General features: G+C 43.9%; 1 protein-coding gene across 30 annotated transcripts; it reads left to right on the top strand.

Annotated features, from left to right (window-relative positions):
- Nucleotides 1–280: 280 nt before the first annotated feature.
- Nucleotides 281–15,226, top strand: ANKRD34B (ankyrin repeat domain 34B). 30 transcript variants are annotated; one of them, XR_012413785.1, is made up of 6 exons: nucleotides 281–409; nucleotides 1,408–1,549; nucleotides 3,797–3,882; nucleotides 5,160–5,232; nucleotides 7,044–7,124; nucleotides 14,972–15,226. XR_012413785.1 is itself a non-coding variant. In XM_073993701.1 (6 exons), exon 6 carries the CDS (start codon nucleotides 10,693–10,695, stop codon nucleotides 12,235–12,237), a length of 1,545 nt encoding a protein of 514 aa, XP_073849802.1. In that variant the 5' UTR covers nucleotides 281–409; nucleotides 1,438–1,549; nucleotides 3,800–3,882; nucleotides 5,160–5,232; nucleotides 7,044–7,124; nucleotides 10,670–10,692; the 3' UTR covers nucleotides 12,238–13,908. The 30 variants fall into 30 exon arrangements, 23 of the variants coding, with proteins under 23 accessions (XP_073849802.1, XP_073849803.1, XP_045249889.1 ...); XM_073993701.1 differs by lacking the exon at nucleotides 14,972–15,226 and adding an exon at nucleotides 10,670–13,908 and having other exon boundaries at nucleotides 1,438–1,549; nucleotides 3,800–3,882; XM_073993702.1 differs by lacking the exon at nucleotides 14,972–15,226 and adding an exon at nucleotides 10,670–13,908 and having other exon boundaries at nucleotides 1,438–1,549; nucleotides 3,800–3,882; nucleotides 7,034–7,124.
- Nucleotides 15,227–17,322: the final 2,096 nt, after the last annotated feature.

Raw genomic sequence — 17,322 nt, 5'->3', positions numbered from 1 at the left:
GTGGCCGAAGCGCGGTGGCCGAAGCGGGGGACGGGGGTGGGACTTACAGGGACAGAAGGCGTAGCTTCCAGTAGCTTCTGGCCCCTCTGGGTCCAGAGTGGCCTTGCCGCCCTCACCTGCGCAGAGCCGGGAGCCGACGCGTCACCCCCAACGGAAGCGCCGCGCTGCCAGGGCGTCTGGCGAGGTGCGCCCTCCGCGTCCCAGCTCCAGCGCTTCGCAGCAGTCGCCCACCTCTTTCTGCCGAGCAGGGCGGGGACGGGGCGGCATCTCCGAGATCTGCGATTCGAACCGCCGAGGAGCAGAAGACCACAGCTCACCTCGGACGGTGCCCTAGGGCCACCACACAGAGGGTCGGGCAGTGCCAGAGGGAGGTTGCAAGCGCCGCCGCCAACTCGACAGCGCGTCCCAGGTCAGTGTGAGGCGCCGTGCCTGCCGGCTGCACTTGGGAAACTTCGGCTTGCAGTGGCGGCTGCCGGGAGGAGGACATCGAGGGCGCAGCGCGGGACCCAGCGGCCCGCACGACCTCAATGCTCCCTGCCCGGTGCGCGCAGGCCCCTGAAGCCCGCACCTCCCGCGCACCCTGACAATGCAGTGCCCAGAGCAGGGTGCGAGACCCAGGGCCAGCCGAGGGCCGTCGGGCTGCAGGGGCCTCCCGAGAGACTCTGCCCCGCCACCCCGGGGCGCGCTCCACGCGAGCTCACCCTCGCGCTTCCTGCCGTTCCCGCTGGTTTTCGGTTCCAGTTTTGCGGCCGCTGGGGCTTGGACTCCGCGGGGATGCGGGTTCCGCCTCCTCAGCCTCGCCGAGCGGCGGGAACCGGCGAGGGCTGCCCGGCCGGGGGCGGTCGAGGAGGACGCGGGGCGGGAGCCTGACGGGCGAAGGTCGGCAGAGGGAGCGGCGCGCGCTGGGCCGCAGGAGCGCGCGGGTCGGAGGGTCTGACTTGGGCGCGTCTCCGCAGGTGCCTCGGCAGCTGGGCAGCAGGAGGTGCCGGCTGGGCGCTGGGGACTGGCTGGGGACTGCGGAGCCGTTTGCAGCCTCTGGCTCTGGAAGCACAGGGGCGGGCAGCTGGTCCCCGCGCTTCTCAGGCGCGCACAGCCTTGGCACCAGGATACCGGACCCCCTTAGCTGAGAGGCGGGTGCAGAGGTGCGCCTGCTCCGGGATGGGGGCCGTGGCTGCGCCCCTCAGACGCGCCATTTCCCAAGGGAGGGCCGCGTCCGGCGGGCGGGCGAGCGGCGCAGGGACCGCTCCGCAGCGGCTGTGGGCAGAACCCGTTTTCGTGGATGGTGATCGCCTTAGCCCGCCAGCTGCCTGCCCTGGCTCAGAGATGAGGCGACAAAACGCGCACCCCGCCCCCATCGGTGCCCTGGCGCTGTCTCCCCAGTCACCTTCCTTTGCCCTTCTCCGACAGCGCCTTGAGCTCGCTTCCTCCTGCTCTCAGGAAAAACTGAGGAAACGCGCCTGGTTCCAGGGGTCGGCGGAGACCGCGGAGACTGCTAGCATCCTCAACAGCTTGGAAATCCCATCGCCTTGGTTCCCTGAGACTTGGAGGAGTAGGTTGCGCTCTCTCTCTCTCTCTCTCTCTCTCTCTCTCTGTCTGTCTCTCTCTCTCTCTCTCTCTCTCTCTCTCTCTCTCTCTCTCTCTCTCGTGTGTGTGTGTGTGTGTGTGTGTGTGTGTGTGTGTGTGTGTGTGTGTGTTGGCGGGGGAGGTGAATCAGTAACAGAGGTTGAGGCATAGATGCCCCAAAGGCCTGGGGCACAGCCGAAGTAACTAGGAGAACACAACAGCCCTTTGGGGGTATGTGTGGGAAACACAGCAAACCTTACCAGCTACCCGTCTCCTTGGGCGGTTTCGAAATATTTCTTGCAAGTCAATACCAGGGAAGAATCTTTTTCTGGCCAGTCATTCCATTTTCCAGGACGACCTCAGATGCATCTTTTATTCTGTCTCTGTCCCTTTCCTTGGGTGGGGAGGAGATACACATTTGCTTGTGGCAGGCAGGCTTGCCTTATTCCAGTGCCGCTGGCCTCCCTCCTGGCCTTTGGCTGTCCACTAGGACTCTGGGTTTTTTTCAAACCCGTCTAGGAAAGGCAGGGCAGCAAACCTCTGGCTCCTGGCCCATTCTACTAATTCAAGGCTGTCGTCTTCTCTGGGACCTGTGAGCTCCCTGGACCCGTCTCTAGGCTGTGGCAGCCAACTGTCTCTGCCTTTCACTCCTGCAGGGGAGCTGAGAATCATACCACTTGGAAGTAATGAGGGAGACAGTTCTGTGTGAATCTGAGGCAGGGGTCTATAGCAAACAGGAAGTGGCCTGGAATGAGGAATGAAGAATTTGCCTCAGATTTTCTCCAAGTGTGCATTAGAAGCATCTCCCATGGAATATGTGGGAGTGGAGCCTAGAATTTTCTTTTTAACAGGCCCTCCATGTGTTTCTTATGCTCACAAAAGGAGAACCCGCTGGTATAGGGAACCTAGCATCCCATTGTCAGACCCCACCAGCCCTGAGGATTCCTGTATGCAGTGCCTATATTTGGTGATGCATGTTTATAAATGGACATTCATTGAATTCTTAAGTAGCAAGTGTGTTCGGATCTTAAAATCCTCACAATCATCTACTGTAAAGTAGATATTGTGCCCATTTTAGAGGTGAGGAAACTAAGGCTAAGAATGACTTCTCAGAGGTTGGTAACTTGGAGAGAGCTGGAGCCCAGGACCCTGATATGCCCCCTGCTGCCTCATCTGAGCAGTCTCTAATCGCCTTTGGGGCAGCGCATAGGCAGGGACCGAGGCAAGGGCGATGGGCTGAATTTTGAGTTCAAACCCATTTGTTAAGTTCTACCCCACCATGGCCAGATGATGAACTTTATGAGAGGAAGCGTGGATCCTATTTGGAGGCAGAGTGAAAGGCTCAAAGGAAAATAACTTTTCTTTCTTTTTTCTTTTTTTTTTTTTTTTTTTGAGACAGAGTCTTGCTCTTGTCACCCAGGCTGGAGTGCAGTGGTGCAATCTCGGCTCGCTGCAACCTTCACCTCCTGAGTTCAAGTGATTCTCCTGCCTCAGCCTCCTGAGTAGCTGGGATTACAGGCACCCGCCACAATGCCCGGCTAACTTTTGTATTTTTAGTAGAGATGCGGTTTCACCATGTTGGCCAGGCTGGTCTCAAACTCCTGACCTCAGGTGATCCGCTCCCCCTCAGCCTTCCAAAGTGCTGGGTTTACAGGCATAAGCCACCATGCCCAGCCACTTTTCTGTCTTAAGAAAGGAAAACTGGGGGTGGCATGGGGACAAAAAGGCCATGGTCTATCATCTCCAAGATGGCTTTGCAAGCATCTCAGCTCATGCAGCACTGCCATGTGAGATAACACACAAATCAGGCCGTCAAAACGGAGTCCTACTCCGTGGGAAGCTGGCCATCCAAGAAGCAAGGCGATATGGAGATAAAGGACACAAACATGAATTGACTTCTGGCAAGCAGGTGAGTAAGATGATTGACTTTGGGAGAGTGCCCTCACCTTTCCTTTCTCAGCCTCCTCATCTGCACCAAGTGAGTGCCGAGGCCCTTCCAACCCCAGCAGTTCTCGCGCAGCAGACTCAGCCCTGCAGGCAGACACACACAGGGTTGCTGTGCATAGAATCTCCAGACATTTTACAAACTCATAATCAGTGAGATATGACTAACTGAGCAAACATTGTAGGGATTTCTTAATAAGGAATTTAAAAACTAGACTCCAAATGGGAAAGATGCATGTAACAAGTTATTGGTGTTTATGTAACTCTGAATAGCTTTGATTTCCTTCAGTAGGAACTGACAGCTGGCTGACAGAAAACTCATCCAGGGAGAGAAGAGACAAAAGTGAAGTATGAAATTTTGAATAATGTTTTCAGGTAACTTTCTATTTCCATCTAGAGTGGGTGTCTGGAAGGGTGAATGCAGTTATGGTTTGAATTGCTTTCATGTATCAACAGATATTTTTAATAGGGCTCATCTTTCCAAGATGCAATGTGCCTTACTTTCTTTTCCTGGCTTCCAGTCCCCTTGTAGCAGGGCAGGGAGCTGAGGAATTCATCCTTTGGCCTGCACATGCTCACTGAACCCCTGTTTTCAGCAAGCTGCCTCTAAGTTTGAAGACTCTCTGATCAATTTAGAAAATAAATCTTTGTTTTCTTGCCTAGGAAAGTGATTGTCTGCTACTTGGGCTGGGATAAAATACATGGGGATCCAGGAGTTCTGTCCACAGACTTTCAACCGTCTTCTTGTTCTAAGCCCTGTTACTCATTGCCATTTTCTACGGCACTTGGAACCTCTAAGTCCTAAATGTCACAGGTCCTGTGGGTAAGCAGCCTCCCTGGGTCTGTGTCCTGCAGCCTCCTCTGCCATGCTAAGGCCATTTGCCACTCCACCATTCCCCCATTTCCAGAGCCTGTTTGAAATTGCTTATCTAATGGTATCTCTCCTCCAATTTTCTTTGTTTTTGTTTTTTTTTTTTTTTTGAGACGGAGTCTCGCTCTGTCGCCCAGGCTGGAGTGCAGTGGCCGGATTTCAGCTCACTGCAAGCTCTGCCTCCTGGGTTCACGCCATTCTCCTGCCTCAGCCTCCCGAGTAGCTGGGACTACAGGCGCCCGCTACCTTGCCCGGCTAGTTTTTTGTATTTTTTAGTAGAGACGGGGTTTCACCGTGTTAGCCAGGATGGTCTCGATCTCCTGACCTTGTGATCCACCTGTCTCGGCCTCCCAAAGTACTGGGATTACAGGCTTGAGCCACCGCGCCCGGCCCCTTCTTTGTTCTTAAAAATATACATATTTAAAATATTTTTAAAAAATAACTCAATGCTTATAATTTTGGTGGCATCTTGGGCATAGAGGGAGGAACTAAAGGAGCATTGTAAATATGCCATCATGAGGTGCAAGTGATATTAAAGACACTGTAATTTTTGAATGAAAAGCAGTTTATCCATCGGTTTAATAATTAATATCTTGTAATAATGTCAAAATGATAGTATTTGGAAATTGTAAGGAAAGTACACTTAAAGGATATGCTCTTTCCATGTTTTGCTTATTAGATTCTACTGATGTTTACAGAATGAGAAGAAGCATTGTATCTTAGAAATATGAGATCCTTAAAAAAACAACATTTCCAATATTTTATCTGTTATTTTAAATAGGTTGTGGATTGGAGACATGATAAACTTTTCAAAAAGCTAATTCTGAGATAAACATTTTAAAAAGAAGAATGCAGTGAGTATGAAGACAAAACAAGAAAGTCTTTCTCTAGACATTGTCTGATTTCATTACCACATCCCCATGGAATGCATGTTCCATGATTGTCATTCCACGCGTGAGGAACTCAAGACTCCTAGAGGCTGAGAGACTTGATCAGGGCACATAGCCAGTAAGTGTGGGAGTCACGATTGACCCCTGTCAGATGCCTGAACTTTCTGCAGTTGAACTATTATCTATATAGAAGGTGCCACTGAATTTGGGGATTGCTTATAGTCTAGACATAACAAAGGGATTGACTGGATGTTAGTATGCTCTCAGCACTCAGTGTCCAATCAGGATGCTTCCAGGAGGAAAGAACGTTCTAGGCAACAGAAGTGGTCCTCATCAAAAGTTGAGTTGGACTCTGTGAAAAGGAAATAAGTCAGACATAAATATCAGTGTTTTTGATGCACAAATGGAGAAAACAAGATAAAAGAACCCCCAGAAAAGGATGAAGGGCTAAAGAGAAGGGGGTTCTTCCATTCAGGTACTGATTACAGAAAGAACCTGAACATTTGGAGAATAAAGTATCTGGCACCTTTTTTCCCTGACAAGTTTAATGTTTAGACAATTTCAAAAGTTATCTACTAAATGTTAAGAAGTGAGCAAACAGGCTGGGCGCGGTGGCGCACGCCTGTAATCCCAGCACTTTGGGAGGCTGAGGTGAGCAGATCACCTGAGGTCGGGAGTTCGAGATCAACCTGACCAATATGAAGAAACCCCATCTCTACTAAAAATACAAAATTAGCAGGGTATGGTGGCGCACGCCTGTAATCTCAGCTACTCAGGATGCTGAGGCAGGAGAATCACTTGAAGCCAGGAGGCGGAGATTGCAGTGAGCCGAGATGGCGCCATTGCACTCCAGCCTGGGCAACAAGAGCGAAATTCCATCTCAAAAAAAAAGAAGTGAGCAAACAAAGTGGCTTTAAAAATCTTTAGAATGAGGAAAGAGTCAACCTCATGAGGTTGGTGTTGCTGGACACTCCCCGAGTCCTCAGAGGAGAGGGTCTGCCTATGTCCACACTGCAGGTGGATTAGGCAGCAAGTTGGTGCCACTGCTCAACTTCTCTGAGACCCTGAAGCCCACAGCACCCTCTTTTTCCACAAGACTGTGATGGGGCCACTGTCCTCCTTAGGCATGGTAGTTGCCAGCATAGTAGCAGCTCCTCTTCTTCTCCCAGAACCTCCTGACACCAACCTTGGTGAAAGAAAAGCTGTGACAGCAAGCGGTCAGGTTTAGTGTTGTGGAGAAAGGCCTTTACTTGAGGATGGCTGAAAAGTAGAAAGCCTTGGCTGGCCATGGTGGCTCATGCCTGTAACCCCAACACTTTGGGAGGCTGAGGCAGGAGGATTGTTTGAGGCTGGGAGTTCAAGACCAGTCTGGGCAATATAGCAAGACCCTGTGCCAAAAAAATAAAATAAAATAAGTATTAAAAAAAAAGTAAGTAAAATATCTTCCCCCAAAGATTCTGCTAAGACTTTAAAAAATAAAAACAAGATTGACCTAAATACTAGAAACTATACGAGAATATAATATTGACATCTGGTATCTGACAACTTGTTCTCATTTGAATATCTGTTTCTCAAATGCTACTTTTTGTCAAATAATTTTTTAAATGACTGATACTGTATAGCAATTGAATTGCAATTACTAAGTAGTTTCTATATTTGATATTACATTCCAGCTAATTTCTCTACATTTCTATGCTCTATTAAGCCCATTTATATATGAAAAATGCTTTAAAAATGATCCTTTTGTGATCATTTTTCATGTGAGCTCTTTTCAGATGCTTTGCATTCAGAATAGACCTCTGAGTTGAGACCGAAGCAGTCAACTGATCCCAAATTCCTAAGTTCCTGACTTGCAGGTATGTGTGGCTCCAAGATAGCCTTTATAGAGTATGTCACGGGGAACATAAAATGAAAGCATTCACTCTCATTGTATTTATGTATGTACAGATTGAGTAGTTCTTTGCTTTGCACCATGAATGATACTGAAGTGGAGATGAATTCTATGTCCTTTTGAATACTGCCTTTCAGGAGCTTAGTCAGTTGAAACTCCAGTTGAAAGTCAAGGCACAAATGTCATCGATAATGTCATGAGAACTGAATTACTCTTTTAAAAGGAAGACCTAATAGGACTCTTTGTAAATTTTAATAATGAAGTATATCTTACATATATGCTATGCTCTTTTCTGCACACACATTCTATTTCACAATAAGTAAATAAGAGTGATATACAGAAGAGTATGTGAAATGTGTACTTTTAAAGAAGAAGAATAGAATGGACACCCACCTATGCATCACCCAGACTGGGAAATAGAACATCACCTGAACCTTTGGGCCTCTCTGTGTCCCTCCCAAAAGGCATTATTCTCCTAATCTCTACCAAGGAGTAGCTTTCTGTTGACTTTTGTATTAATCATTCCCTTTGCTTTAAAAAAAAATTTTCAGGTGCCCCTTATATTTGATCCCTAAGTAAAATAATTGTTTATTTTTAAAAAACTTAGTAGCAGGTACAAAGTTAGGTAAATAAAGACAGTATTGCTAGTGTATGACAAAAGCTTTTCATTTTTCATCTTTTTCAATTTCTCATCTTTTCATTTTTCTGATTACTACGTTTCCTGCAAGTTGCTTTTTTCAATTTGTTCTAGTCTCTATCTTTAATGTAAGAGGCATTTTTGTTTGTTTTTAAATTTTTGTTGTGGCTGCTCATGATTAAAGGGTTGGGATTAAAAGCTGATGAGAAGCCTTAAGCACACAAATGAGGCTTGTCACCTGTAAGCCTCACTGTAGTACAACCTGGGTGGCATGTCAGATTCTTGAGAGAACGCCATAGCAATCAATGTATCCCTCAGGGGTGAGGGTATGGCTGCCGGCCTCCTCGAAGCCAAGGTGGGGAAGCAGGCTGTGGCCCCCTTCAGCAGTGGTCAGTAAGCAATCACTTATTCCCCTGCTTTCTTGTTCTCAAACATGCTGGTGTCTCCCGGTCCAGAGATGCTCTGTTTTATCATTTCCTGAGAATAAACCTCTAGACAGCCCGTAGGACGGGAGGACCGGAGGGGCAGTCTTGCATCTCCTAGTGACTGGGAGCTGGAGGAGTGACCTAAGGCAGCACTTCTCAAACTTTAATGTGCATGCAAATCACCTGGGGATCTTGTTAAAATGTAGGCTCTGATTCAGTAGCTCTGGGGTGGGGTCTGACATTCTGCATATCAAATGAGTTTTCTGGTGGTGGTTATGCCAGGGTAGGATCACACTTCAAGTAGCAAGGACCTAGGAATTCTAACTGCTTATCTAACAGCTTTTCACCTACTCCTCTTTATTTTAGCTGTATTCCTCACACACACACACACACACACACACACACACACACACACACACACACACAAGCTGAGTCAGTTACTACTGGCTCATCTGCTTTCTGGCTTCCAAAATAGTGTTGCTGCCATCTTTTCCTCTTCCCTCTATCTTTACGAGTTTATGTGTTTGACAAAATTCTTTGGTGTTAAGGATTTTCAGGAAGAAGCAAAATTAGATGTGTGTGTTCTACCATATTAACCCTAACCATCTGCTAAAATATTTTCCTGAAGTTTGGTTGTAACCAAGTAAATAAAGCCTGTTTCCTTGTAAATAACCACTATTTAGGCCTCTAGGTCTTTGTAAAAGGAGTATTACCTACTTCTCCCTCCTCCTTTGTCTGCCTGCCAGATTCTTACAAAATCTTCAAGACTCAACTCACACAGCTGGCTTCTGTGAAGCCCATTTTGGTCCCCAAGATGTTAAAGCTTCTCGGCTCTCCTGACTCTGAAACCAGATGCTTATTCAGTATCTCTCCCAAAAGGCTGTGAGCTCCTCAGACATGGGGCTTGTGTCTTTGTAGCTCAGTGCCCAGCACATATCGGGAGCTTGTAGATGTTTAAGAATGAAATTTCTGCCTGCATGCTTACTTTTCTCTTTTTTCTTCACTTTCTTTCTGCTCTCTTCGTCTCTTCTTTCTTTTGGTTGTTATTAGATTTGTTATCTATTCTGTTATCAAATAGAAATCCATTTCCCATAATCTTAATTTTAAAAGTAAATAGGTAGAATAAACAATAGTTTTCAACTTCCAAAAACTACTGAATCAATGAAACAGATTTAAATATTATATATACATTCATCTGATTCTCCCCACCAACTCTAAGGACTGTTAAAAGACAAAAATTTTCTTAGTCCTAGATGAAGACATAATTCTTACCACCTAATGGAATTATCTGTTGAAGGGGTCTGAATCTAAATTATTTAAATAAATTAAACATAAATATTTTTTAGTTTCACTAATAAAAATTAAAATGTTTACAAAGTCTGCATGGCTCCTTTCAGGTTTCTTGCCTATGAAACTCCTTTTTCAGAGCAGATACACTGTTGTCAAATTTTAACCCTACAGTTCTTGCTAACCTTGTTATCTGGTCATTATATGATTTAAATAATAGAATCAAGAAAAATGCGTAATCACATGCTCACCATTCCAATCTCAGTGTGGATTTCAGATATTATGTCCGTTATTTTAACATGTTGCAGCCCAAACAATATTTCATCTTTCAAAAGAAACATAAAAATGTCCCTCAAATTGAAAATCTAGATATCACTTGCATTGTTTAATTGAAGAGCATGTTTAAGTAATGTAATACTAAAGTTTTTACATTCAGCTACCACAAACATGTTATATTTAATTGATTCTGTTGCAATGACAACAGAATTTTGGCTTTTTGGCTTAAGTTTACTTTTTAAAATTTACATTTTAATTAATTTTTTTTTTAGAGATAGGGTCTCACTCTGTTACCCAGGCTGAGTGCCTGTGGGATGATCATAGCTCACTGTAACCTCGAACTCCGGGGCTCAAGTGATCCTCCTGCCTCAGTCTCCTGAGTAGCTGGAACTACAGGTCACACCACCACGCCCAGCTAATTTTAAAACTTATTTTTGGTGGAGATGGAATCTCACCACACATTGCCCAGGCTGGTCTCAAATTCCTGTCCTCAAGTAATCCTCCTGCTTCAACCTCCCACCGTGCTGGGATTACAGATGTGAGCCACTGTACTTATCCTAAATTTGCTTTTTAATATTATTAATTTAAAAATTATTTTTCACAGGTGGATTCTTTGTTAATTAATGTGGGACTTAGGAAAGTACTATGTTGGTGTTACAAATATTCAATGAAGATTTTGAAAATAAATTTTAATTTTTAATCTCCTAAAGGTCATTACTATTCAAAAATTTATTTTATGTTGCAATTCACTATTTTGTTCTGCATTTATTAATAGCATAATCCCATTTATGTCCCCTATTTTCAAAATTAATTCTAACAAAATGAATATAAGTTGGGATGTTGATTCTGGCTAATCTTTTGGTCTTTACCATCTTTGATAATCAGGTATTGATTTCTAACCTCTGAAGATGGATGAAGGTATGGAAATTTCAAGTGAAGGAAATTCCTTGATCAAAGCAGTCCATCAGAGCCGGCTTCGCCTCACAAGACTTTTGCTAGAAGGCGGTGCCTACATTAATGAGAGCAACGACCGTGGGGAAACCCCTTTAATGATCGCTTGTAAGACCAAACATGTGGATCACCAGAGTGTCAGTAAAGCCAAAATGGTGAAATACCTGTTAGAGAACAATGCTGATCCCAACATACAGGACAAATCTGGGAAAACGGCTTTGATGCATGCTTGCTTAGAAAAAGCTGGCCCTGAAGTTGTTTCCTTGCTCCTCAAGAGTGGGGCTGACCTCAGCTTGCAAGACCATTCTAGTTACTCAGCTCTTGTTTATGCTATAAATTCAGAAGATACAGAGACCCTGAAAGTTCTTCTTAGTGCTTGCAAGGCAAAAGGGAAAGAGGTCATCATCATCACAACAGCAAAGTCGCCCTGTGGGAAGCATACTACTAAACAGTACTTAAATATGCCTCCTGTGGATATAGATGGGTGTCATTCCCCAGCCACCTGCACCACTCCTTCAGAAATAGACATCAAAACTGCCTCATCACCACTTTCACATTCTTCTGAAACAGAACTGACACTTTTTGGTTTTAAAGATCTTGAGCTCACTGGAAGCAATGATGATACCTGGGACCCAGGTTCCCCTGTGAGGAAACCTGCTCTGGCCCCTAAGGGGCCCAAGCTCCCCCAGGCTCCACCCTGGATCAAGAGTCCCCCATCATTAATGCACCAGAACAGAGTGGCTTCATTGCAAGAGGAGCTCCAGGATATTACACCAGAGGAAGAATTATCCTATAAAACCAATGGGCTGGCACTTTCTAAGCGGTTCATCACTAGGCACCAAAGCATTGATGTAAAAGACACTGCACATTTGCTAAGAGCCTTTGATCAGGCCAGCTCAAGGAAGATGTCATATGATGAAATAAATTATCAGTCTTGTCTTTCAGAAGGAAATCAGCAATGCATTGAAGTCCCTGCTGACCAGGACCCAGATTCTAACCAGACAATATTTACTTCCACCTTAAGAAGTATAGTTCAAAAAAGAAACTTGGGGGCAAATCACTACAGCTCTGATTCCCAGCTCTCAGCTGGCCTTACCCCTCCAAATTTAGAAGATGGCAAAGCACTTGTAGGAAAGAAAAAGATCCTCTCACCATCTCCTTCCCAATTGTCAGAGTCCAAAGAATTGTTAGAGAATATGCCCCCAGGTCCCCTGAGCAGGAGAAATCATGCAATTTTAGAAAGGCGAGGTTCAGGAGCTTTCCCTTTAGATCACAGTGTTACCCAAACCAGACAAGGATTTCTCCCACCCTTAAATGTAAATTCTCACCCTCCCATCTCAGATATCAATGTCAACAACAAGATTTGCAGCCTTCTTTCTTGTGGCCAAAAAGTGCTTATGCCAACAGTTCCGATTTTCCCTAAAGAATTCAAAAGTAAGAAAATGTTGTTAAGGAGACAATCATTGCAAACTGAACAAATTAAGCAATTAGTAAACTTTTAGGAGATGGGTATAAAACACACTTTCTTCAAATGTTTCTATCAGAGAAACAGAAATAGAGAAGAAATCTTAAATGTTCATTCTTTTAAATCTCATAATTGGTTAGTCCATAATGGCTAGATGGATTAAAGTGTAATGTGATTTGTACTAGGCATCATGAATATAAAAAAAAATATGTAGTTTCTGTTAAGGGAATTATCTCAAACAAAAGCAAAGCTATTTTTCCCAATGCTTCTAATATTTAACAATCTCAATGTAGTCCAAATTTGTCATTAAAAAAAAAATCAGCAAAGAAAGAAGGCCACATATGTTGGGGTAATTTTTTTAAATTTTCAGATTGGCTAAATATTTTATTAGGAAACAGTTTTCAAGTCAATAATTTTTTTAACGTTTCATGTTAATCAATGAGATTGTAATTTTTTATGATCCCCAAACCATAAAAGAAAACACTCACAGCTATAAAATGTTCTAAGATCAATAAATTCGAGCTACAAAGAATGAGCTAATTCTTTACAAATGGTGACTGAAGGTAGATAAAACTCTACTTAAAAATTTAAAAGGTTAAACACTGTATTAGAATAGGCAACTAAAATATTCGTGGTGTCAGTTTAATCAGTGTCAAACTGGCAAGTCAGAATTTTACAACCTACTAGGAATCTATGCTGAGTCTTGTTTGTGTACTGTGTTTTGCTTTGCTTTGTTTTGATTTTTAAACAGACTTACCTGTAATGTTATCTTACAGAATTATTCTTTCTCCATATCTTTTAATTCCTATTATTAGTTTTGGAAGCCTATCCATAAGTTTCCAATGACAAGATGATATAAAAGTTAAAAAGCATTCCTCTTTACTTATATCAAATTATTCTTGTCTTTCAAAAATAACAACAAAAAAAGTTCATCATGGATAAAAACTAAGCGCTTGCTTTCTTTTAAGAAGAAAAACTGATGATTAGAGTAGGTTAGCTAAAATTAAGAGAGGCAGTAGAAAAATCACAAAATGTACTAAATATTTGGCAATATTAAACAATACCTTTTTATTTCTGATATGTAGTTATTAGACATTTATATATTAAGGATAACTTCCTTAGTGTGACATTCCAATCATCTAGTATTTTAGGACCTGTGAAGAACTTCCAACAAAATTAATAAATACCATATTAGTATTATAAAATAAAGTAATAATTATATCATCTATATAACTTCAAAGTACGACGTTTATACAAAGAATCCTTATTTCAATCTAGCAGCTTAACAACAAAGAATAAATCAGACTATACAAAACCTAAGTGTATTAATTTGATGATTGTCATGTACAACTTTCTTTGCCTTCTGAATAGAGGTGATCCTAACAATTGGCATGACGCTTTTCTTGGTAATTTGATATAAGCAAGTTGTAATGTACATAGTAATTATTTAATTAATTGTGACTTTAATTTAAAAAGTAATTAGAGGCATTTCCATTTCATGTCTTCAACATTAATATTAATTACACTAAAAATATTTTTTGATTCAGAACTTAGAATTGTACCTGATATTTATAGGTAGCTAAATGCTTTCTGCAAGTTTAACATCGAGAAAAGTACTTGACTTCAAGTTTTAAGGATACAATTTGGAAGGATATGTAAATAGATTAGTTCATAAACAAAATGGTATCAATAAAGATTTAAAATATCATTTTGGTTACTGATTTTTCTTTATCTTTCAAATACTAATGATATTTCAACATAATTTCAGGAGTAATTGTGCCACATGCTACTTTGAATCAATAGAAAACTAAGAAAGGATAACTTTTGTTGCTATTCTCAAACCAACATGAAAAAGATTTAACAGCATTTTAAAAATGTTTTTTGGCTGGGCTCGGTGGCTCATGCCTATAATCCTGGCACTTTGGGAGGCCGAGGCAGATCACTTGAAGTCAGGAGTTCCAGACCAGCCTGGGCAACATGGCAAATCCCCATCTCTACTAAAAATACACAAAATTAGGCTGGGCATGGTGGCTCACACCTGTAATCCCAGCACTTTGGGAGGCTGAGGCTGGTGGATCATGAGGTCAGGAGTTCGAGACCAGCCTGGCCAACGTGGTAAAACCCCATCTCTAGTAAAAATACAAAAATTAGCTGGATGTGGTGGCGTGTGCCTGTAATCCCCGCTGCTTGGGAGGCTGAGGCAGGAGAACTGCTTGAACCCAAGAGGTAGAGGTTGCAGTGAGCCAAGATTGCGCCACTGCACTCCAGCTCTGGCGACAGAGCAAGACTCCATCTTGGGAAAAAAAAAAAATCAGGCATGGTGGTGTGCGCCTATAATCTGTAATGCCAGCTACTCGGGAGGCTGAGGCACAATAATCACTTGAACCCAGGAGGTGGAGGTTGCAGTGAGCCAAGATCGGGCCACTCCACTCCAGCCTGGGCAACAGAGCAAGGTCCCGTCTTAAAAATAAATAAATAAATAAAATAAAAATAAAAATTTCTGGCCGTATTTGGAAGAATTTTAAACTTGCTAGCAATCCTAAGAACACTTACGGTGTTTGAGTCTGGTTGTAAAGCTATCCGGTGGGACTTTTCACCCCATTAAGTAAAATATATCATTGTGATCCCAATGGTGGGTCCTATAGATGTTTGCAACAGCAATTTGGCATGTATGTATGCACATAATAAATGCATTTTGTTATATTTTAGCTTCATCTAAGAGTATGATTTAACTTACAGGTATAATGACATTTCATTTATTCGTCTTACAGGTACCGTTCTTAGTTACCTGGGACCAGGATTTCCAATGAATACAACTAATACTGAATCATGACAGTCCTTTCTCGGAGGACAAAGGGCAACCCCAGTTACTGAGAACGGTGTTGACAGTGCCCATCCAAGCGGTGCCCAGGGAAGGGTAAACAACTGCCTGGCATATTCTTGGCTGGAAACACATCTATCAGACATCTCGTACTTGAACTTTATAAATTTTCAAATAAAACTACCCTTATTCTGATTAATCACCCACTGTGTAGCCTTTTAATAATTCGATTCCCATATGGCTTGCTTAAAGGAGAGAATAAGCCTGTTAGGCTGATAAGAGTATTCATCATATCTAATTTTTGTATTTCTTGAGGCTTTGACATCCTGAGACCTTGCTGACACTGGAGGGACAGTCCCTCCCAGGATAAACTAATTCCTAGAGATAGAAAACAGCTCACCCACTGAACATGCCTTCCATATGCAAACCAACCAATCCAGAGCCCATTCCCCAAACATCTCCTTTATCAGGCTCTCACAGGGCTCTCACACTCTGGGTCACCATTCCTTGTCCTAATCACCCCAGGGCCAGGAACCAGACAGCTAGAGACAGCTCCTACACCCCAGAGCCCCCTGAAGCTATTGAAACTAGCCAACCAGAAACCTGCTTACCTTGCCTTGCCCATTCCTTCCCGCCAAAACCACAATAAAGCCCCTTTCCCACCTTTCCCCCTTGCTCCCCCTGCCTCCCAACCAACCTGTGTTCTCCACATGTGGTGCTGCACAGTGTGACCCCCCCACACCACCCTCGTCACCAACCCTGTTTCCTCTTGGGAACTGAGAGTAACAAACTCTTTTTCAATATCAGTTTGTTGTCTCTTTATTTTTTGAGACAGTCTTGCTCTGTCGCCAGGCTGGAATGCAATGGTGCAATCTTGGCTCACCACAACCTTGGCCTCCCAGGTTCAAGAGATTCTCCTGCCTCAGCCTCTTGAGTAGCTGGGACTACAGACGCGCACCACCACACCTGGCTAATTTTTGTATTATTAGTAGAGATGGGGTTCACCATGTTGGCCAGGCTGGTCTTGAACTTCTGGCCTCAAGTGATCCACCCACCTCAACCTCCCAAAGTGCTGGGATTAGGGGTGGGAGCCACTGCGCCCAGCCAGTATCAGTTGTCTCTTGATCTGTTGGCCTCACCATACCTGAATAATAATTAAACCTACTGTGTTGGTCCGCTTTCACACTGCTGATAAAGACATACCCGAGACTGGGCAATTTACAAAAGAAAGAGGTTTAATAGGACTCACAGTTCCACGTGGCTGGGGAGGCCTCACAATCATGGCAGAAGGCAAGACATGGATGGCGGCAGGCAAAGAGAGAGCTTGTGCAGAGAAACTCCCATTTTTTTTTTAAACCATCAGATCTCCTGGGACCCATTCACTATCAGGAGAACAGCATGGGAAAGACTCACCCCCATAATTCAGTAATCTCTCACTGGTCCCTTCTACAACACGTGGGAATTATGAAAGCTACAAGATGAGATCTGGCTGGGGACACAGAGCCAAACCGTATCACCTACATTTTAAAACAAGAAGACATAATGCAATTGGGGATGATATTCTTATACATTAATATTTGAGCTTATAGGCCGGGCGCGGTGGCTCAAGCCTGTAATCCCAGCACTTTGGGAGGCCGAGATGGGCGGATCACGAGGTCAGGAGATCGAGACCATCCTGGCTAACACGGTGAAACCCTGTCTCTACTAAAAAGTACAAAAAAACTAGCCGGGCAAGGTGGCGGGCACCTGTAGTTCCAGCTACTCGGGAGGCTGAGCCAGGAGAATGGCGTAAACCTGGGAGGCAGAGCTTGCAGTGAGCTGAGATCCGGCCACTGCACTCCCGCCTGGGCGACAGAGCGAGACTCCGTCTCAAAAAAAAAAAAAAAAAAAAAAAAAAATTTTGAGCTTATATAGCCTTATGCCAGTATTCCTCAGATCTCATTTCTAAGTCTCCAAGAGGGCCAGATGGTGGACCATCACAAACCCACCAGATTTACTGGCGCTGCCCACTGGCCTCCCCAAGGTGACATCTGTCTTTTGTGTACCTTCTTTGAATGTCTACCATTCATTTTTTTTTTTCTTTTTTCTTTTTTCTTTTTCTTTTTTTTTTTTTTTTTTTTGAGATGGAGTCTTGCTCTGTCTACCAGGCTGAAGTGCAATGGCCCCATCTTGGCTCACTGCAACCTCCACCTCCCAGGTTCCACCGATTCTCTTGCCTCAGTCTCCTGAGTAGCGGGGACTACAGATGTGCACCACCACGCCTGGCTAAAATTTCTTTTTTTTTTTTTTTTTTTTTTAAGT

The sequence above is a fragment of the Macaca fascicularis genome, chromosome 6 (genome assembly GCF_037993035.2).
Source record: "Macaca fascicularis isolate 582-1 chromosome 6, T2T-MFA8v1.1".
NCBI classification, from domain to species: domain Eukaryota; kingdom Metazoa; phylum Chordata; class Mammalia; order Primates; family Cercopithecidae; genus Macaca; species Macaca fascicularis.
Note: the sequence above shows the minus strand (reverse complement) of the source record. Positions and strands in the feature narration are given on the sequence as shown.

Bases quoted from the DNA above. Each gene is read 5' to 3' on its own strand.
- ANKRD34B (XM_073993704.1), top strand. From the start codon at position 10,693: ATGGATGAAGGTATGGAAATTTCAAGTGAAGGAAATTCCTTGATCAAA.